Source organism: Micromys minutus (assembly GCF_963924665.1).
Source record: "Micromys minutus genome assembly, chromosome: 13".
Taxonomy (NCBI): domain Eukaryota; kingdom Metazoa; phylum Chordata; class Mammalia; order Rodentia; family Muridae; genus Micromys; species Micromys minutus.
The window spans coordinates 39,919,490-39,925,489 of NC_137982.1; the positions used below are offsets into that span (position 1 = coordinate 39,919,490).

The 6,000-nt window shown below is 37.7% G+C and overlaps 1 protein-coding gene across 10 annotated transcripts in view; it reads right to left on the bottom strand.

Moving 5' to 3' along the window:
- LOC308429150 (sodium channel protein type 1 subunit alpha) overlaps positions 1 to 5,728 on the bottom strand; it is a gene marked incomplete at both ends in the record, with an annotated part of 72,262 nt that extends 66,534 nt beyond the window's left edge. For 8 of the 10 annotated variants that reach the window (XM_080927883.1, XM_080927884.1, XM_080927882.1 and 5 more), the window contains one exon: positions 5,448 to 5,711. In XM_080927883.1, the coding sequence (XP_080784009.1) occupies positions 5,448 to 5,711 (264 nt within the window). Of the gene's footprint in view, positions 1 to 5,447 lie in introns of all 10 variants that reach the window. The other 2 variants (XM_080927877.1, XM_080927885.1) reach the window with 1 other exon arrangement.
- Between the last annotated feature and the right edge of the window lie 272 nt (positions 5,729 to 6,000).

The window sequence follows — 6,000 nt, forward strand, 5'->3', positions numbered from 1 at the left end:
GAAGAAATTCTACAGCTTTTGTCAGAGTTTGGGAAACACTTGCCCCTTTTCTCCAGGCTATTGTGCTGTCCGATGTTAACTTACTGTGACTGGGGGATATTTTTGCCATGTGTGGGTGAGCCCACCTACACAGGAAGCCAGCATAGGGCAAAGCAGAGCCCACATTGTCCACGGGCTGTGGGCTGTCTTGGTGGTGTCATTTCAGGTTCTCTGTTTTTTGGTATTCACACTAGACTTGTCTCATTAGTTTGCTTCTTTTCTTCTTCTTCTTTTGGTCTCTCCTCCAAAGTAGTTTTTGCTGAGTTTTGTTTACTTTTATCCAAAGGGTCTCTTAACTAATATGACTCAAATCAACTAAATGTCAAAGGTAATTTATTTGTCCTGGGACATTTTCTGAGGCAGAGGTTAAGAGCTGGTTTTCCCAGAAAAAGAAAAAAGCCTCCTCACCTTAACAGAAAACAAAATAAGAGCTTGGTACCTCAGTCATACACATGCTTGTGATGGCAGCTCAGATATAAATTGGTAGCCTCATATGTGAACCATATAGAGATCCATCATTTTAGGACTGTTGGTGGAAACAATAGTTTTTTTTTTTTTAATGTTAGGAGACATTCAAGGACACAACACAGTTTTTAAATGAATACATTCCTATATTCCAAAATATAACAGGCTTCTATTTTCAAAGCGGATCTAGAATATGTTTCTATTTCTAGTCAAATGCCACATTGTCAAAAGGATATTTCTTTCCATGGCACTAATGAGTCATCTGTAATTTTAAGAACATAAGAGAGGAGACGTTTTCTGAACAAAGAGTGGGTGAAGTTGAATGTATAGGCAAATGGTACAGTAGTAACTCAAGTTATGAAACAGTAAAAAAAAAATTCCGAAAGAAAAAACTGTACTCACAAACTGAAATGTCCTTGTTACACAAAGAGAAGGGACAGATAGAAAGGATTCAGCTTGGAATCACATTTTAAAGGTCTCCTGAGGACAGTAATCATGAGATAGAAACTCTGTGCATTAAACAGCATTGTTATCTTCTTTCCACTTCAATTGCCAACAGAGTATCTCTGATCACAGTTTAAATCATTTTAATAATTTTAGTAGAACATTTAATTATTATATAATTTGTGGATCAGAAACTGGGGCACAGAGGATTAAAAATATGTGTGCATATGTCACGATAACATACGCCATTGTCAGTGACATTTCCATTAGCCCAGTGACATTGGTTGCCTTTAGAAAGAACACAGAGATCCCTGGCACACTACAGTGCCTTCATACGACTTTCTGCACATATGGTACAATTGCACCTCAGGTGTACCATAAAGAATACACTCTGTAACCATTTTCATGGTCAGTGTTATTATTCGATGCTTGCCCTTCCCAAAACTCATACATTTAATTATGCTGCACTACACTCTGGTATATTTAACAGGTTGTTGGCCAATAAAGGCTTTGCCTTCAAGAATGAATTGGTGTCTTTCCCATGTAAGATCAGACCCCTCTTGCTCTGCCTTGCCTTACAGCCTTCCACCATGTGATTGAATTAGCTCCTCTATCTTGGACTCTCTGGTATCCATAAGTTTAAGCCAATACATTTCTCTTCATTGTAATTCCAAATGTTAGATGTAATGTTACAGCAGGCTAAAGGGTCTTAGAGAGTTACCTTTTAAAAAATCCTTCTATGTTTTACTAAGAAAGGAACATGATAATGTATATAAAAGAGCTTATTAACTATATCCAGTTTAATCTGAGGGGATCCATTGAGGTTTGCATATTTCAACTCTTTTCAAAACAAATTCATATTCACAGTTTCCTCAATTATGGAAAATCTCATAATAATAATTTTTGACTAGTAAACCCCTTGGCTGTTCTAGTCCATTCATTCTTCCTCTCCCTTCTACCCTCCTTCCTCCACTGACTCCCATTCTCTCTCTCTGTCTCTCTGTCTCTCTCTCTCCCTCCCTCCCTTTCTTCCTTTTTCCCTCTCACTCTGTCTCTCTCTGTCTCTCTCTCTCTCTGTCTCTCTCTCTCTGTCTCTCTCTCTCTTCCTTCCTCCCTTCCTCCTTCCCTCTTACTCTCTGGCTCTCTCTGTGTCTCTCTCTCTCTCATACACACACACACACACACACACACACACACACACACACACACACACATGGGTTTTAATGAAGGCTACTCTAATGTTGACAGATAGTAGTCACTAAAACAAAATGAGTGATCAAATATTAGATGAAATATTTTAAAAGACTGCGATTTTACTAAGCAACTTCAATATAAATCAGAGAAAACAATATTTATAATTATTATACCATAATGAAGCAATCTGTTCATGAGAGAAACTTTAAGATCAGTAATACACAAACTAAAGAAAGTTTTAAACTCAGGACTGGGAAGCAAGGCAATGTTCTGAATGTGGCTTGGCCATGTGTCCTAACGTACTCTATGCTGGACATGCTGGCACATTCCTATCATCCCAGCACCTGTACAAAGGAGGAGCGTGAGTTCAAGGCCAGCCTGGGGATACATAGGGAAGTAATGTATCAGAAACTGAACAATGAAGCACATAGCATGTCCCTTTTAAGGAACTTAGCTTTGCAAATGGTTCAACCTCTCCAGAGGCTCACATCTGGAGACTGGCTTGGTGGGAGAGTAATGTGAAAGTGAAGGCCGTACCTTTCCTTGAGATACTTCTTCCTGATCACAATATTTCCCTTATCAAGTTGTTCTGCTCATACAATGTTATTTGTTCCAAAATGTCAGGATGTTTTTTTCTTCTTCACATAATGTGCATTTGAAGATAAGGACAGCTGATGTGAAAGGCAGGTTTAGAGGGGGACCAGAGAAACCGTTCTGGCTGCCAAGGTTTTCCATTAGAGCTGGGTTTGCACCTTGAGACTTTTTAAAAAGCTCTAAGTATTTGTCACTGGGTTATGTGATTTTGTTTTCATTTTCCTTTATGCCTTTTTTATTTAAATTTAAAATTCAACATGGCCTAGTCAGGGACCATTTAGGGGCAGACCTTCCCTTGAAACAGTATCTTTCATCAATCTGAAAGCTCTTTGTTTTTGAAAACATATTATTTAGCTTTTATTTTTATTTTATTGATTTGTTGATTTTGTTTGTTTGTTTGTTTATTAAGACAGGATCCCACTATGTAGGTCTGTATGGCCTGGAACTTACTTTGTAAACCAGGCTGGCCTTAAACTCACAGTGATTTTCTCCCAATTACTGAGATTAAAGGTGCGTACAACCAGGGCTGGTAGTCTAAAAGTCTTTTAACTTAAAAGGAAAAAAAATGTGGATTTGATAGTTTTTGTGGTGGTTTCAAAATAAATGGTCCTCATAGGCTGAAACAATTGAAAGCTTAGTTGTCAGGGGAATGGCACTACGTGAGAAGGATCAGAAGGTGTGGCTTGGATTTGGTATGGTTTTGTTGGAGGAAGTATGCCACAGGAGAGCACTTTGAAGTTTCCAAACCTCAGGTTAGGCGAGGTCCAGTAATTCTTCCGGCTACCTGTGGATCCAGATATAGAACTCCCAGCTACTTCTTCAGCACCATGTTAGCCTGCGTGCTGCCATGCTCCTTGCCATAATGATAATGGGCTAAACCTTTGAAGGTAAGCAAGCTCCCAATAAATGCTTTATTTTATAAGAGTTTCTGCGGCCATGGTCTCCGTTCATAGCAACATAACACTATGACAGCTGGTTACCACATAGTGAATTACTGTGCTTTTAAAATTTGCTTCCATTTGGTCTTTCTGAAACTATTCTGTTCTAGATTTATAAAGAAGAACACAGTTTAGGAGCTGGGATGCTGGCTTTTAACCTTGTATTTTGATAGTGCCTCCTCTTAGTAATTTTTATCATTAATAAATAATTTTTATATATTTATGATGTTATATAAATAAAAAATGACTATTATATAGCAGGTTTTGTCTGTGAAGTTGTTGCTCCATGTTTTGGGGAACAAATACCTGGTGAGGAAAAGGCATTTTAACATTTACCATAGGAGCCTCTGAAACAATGTATGTCCCTAAGAATTATCAATAAATGAACAAAATTTACGAGAGGAACCAATTTCTATATAGAACATATCTGGGTCTTTATTTCATAATTTCCTAATATTCCCTTTTAACAACTAGCAATTGTGGGATGAACAATCTCTTAAACTGACTGCTTTCATGACATCTTGACATAAGCTCTAATAATTTTAGAAAAAAAAAATTCCAGTTTTAGATTGGTCTGAGGGCAAGCCTGAGGTACATTTTCTTGATTGTTGATTGATGTTGAATGGCCTAGCCTGTTATAGTGGGATGGTGATCCTAGGTGCTGTTGAAAAAAAGAAAAAAAAAACTGAGAAAGCTAGTGAGCATGCTCTTCCATGGATTCTGCTTCAGTTCCTGATTCCAGGTAGCTGCCTTGATTTTCTACCCCAGCTTTCTTCATAATGGACTGTGATGTAAAACTGTTGGCTGAAATAAATTCTCCTACCCTCAAGTGGTGCTGGGTGTTGATGTTTATTTATCCTAATGATAGAAGCTCTAGCTAAGACATCTCTCTTACCTCAAACTACCACATATGGCAGCATTTTTTCTGACAAGAACGAAGCTAACAGTAAGCTGTCCCTAAAAGTTTGGAGCATTTTAGAACTTATGGAAATCCTTACTTGGTTGGTTATATATTCCCCAATTTTATGAAGTAGCACAAATTGGCTGGATAGTTTCTTCTAAAAGTCCAAGCCAGTGTGAAGCTGTATCTACTTTGGAAACAAAGTCTTTGTAGACTGAGCACTGTTAAGAGAAACCCTATATAGATTAGAGTGGGCACTGATACAGTTTGATTGCAATATCCCCTCAAGAATCTTATCTGTGTAAACTATGAGCTAAAAGAAACCATTTCTCCCAAAAAACAAACTATAAAACCACAAAACAACAACAATAACAACAGCAACAACAACACAAAATGCCCTTGTATATTGCCAAACTGTATTCCATGTGGAAACAATTTCTTCAAGAAGTTATTTATTATTTATAATATGGCAAAAAATGCCTCTTGTGCTGTAAAACTTTCATGAGAAATTCACATGATATATTTTGAGGTCTTTTGTAACTCAGTGTGACTTCAACATTTTCATAGTACAAAAAAAGTACTTAAAACTGCTTAGTACTTGTAATCTTCAGTGAGAATTTTTTAATTTGTTAAATTAGTCGCCTACAACAACTTATACTTATATTTAGATTTCTGTCATGGGGACTTTGGGGCAGCTCCATATGGTATAATATAATTTATTCACCTCTCATGAATATGCATAAAACACCCACAAATCTGGTCTTAATTCTTTAGCAGAGGGATGGTTAAGGCTGTGCTAATTTAGTATGTGAGGCTTCTGTAACAGTCCAAGGTATGTAGTTAGTGGCAATATACCTGATAAAAACGCTTACTTTCTTATTGATGTAGTAGGGGTCCAGGTCCTCCAGGGGCTCTGACACCATCTCTGGAGGAATGTCTCCATAGATAAATGGAAGGTTCTTCCCAGCTTCCAAGTCACTGTTTGGCTTTGGGCCATTTTCGTCATCATCTTTTTTGTCTGGCTTGGGATTCTTAGCCTTTTCTTCTGCAATGCGCCTTTCAATAGCTGCAAGAGATTCCCTGGTGAAGAAGTTGAAGCTGTCAGGTCCTGGCGGTACAAGCACTGATTGCTCCATCTTGTCATCCTGCACATTTTAATTACGCTTTGCTCTTCATGTGAGATTCCTGAGGACGGAAGAACCAAAAGCATGAAGGACATCAAATGTTATTAATGTCAATAAATGCTCGTCTAGAAATGTGAGCCAGAACACTCACATTTTTATCGCCTCCAAAATAGACTTTGAAAAAAATTATAAAACATTTAAACAAATTCATTATGCTGAGCTTTAGCCAAGCATCCTTGTGTATTTAGTCTTGTGCTTTGCTAATAGAGGAACTAGGTAGTGAGTTTAAACATTGGTTCCT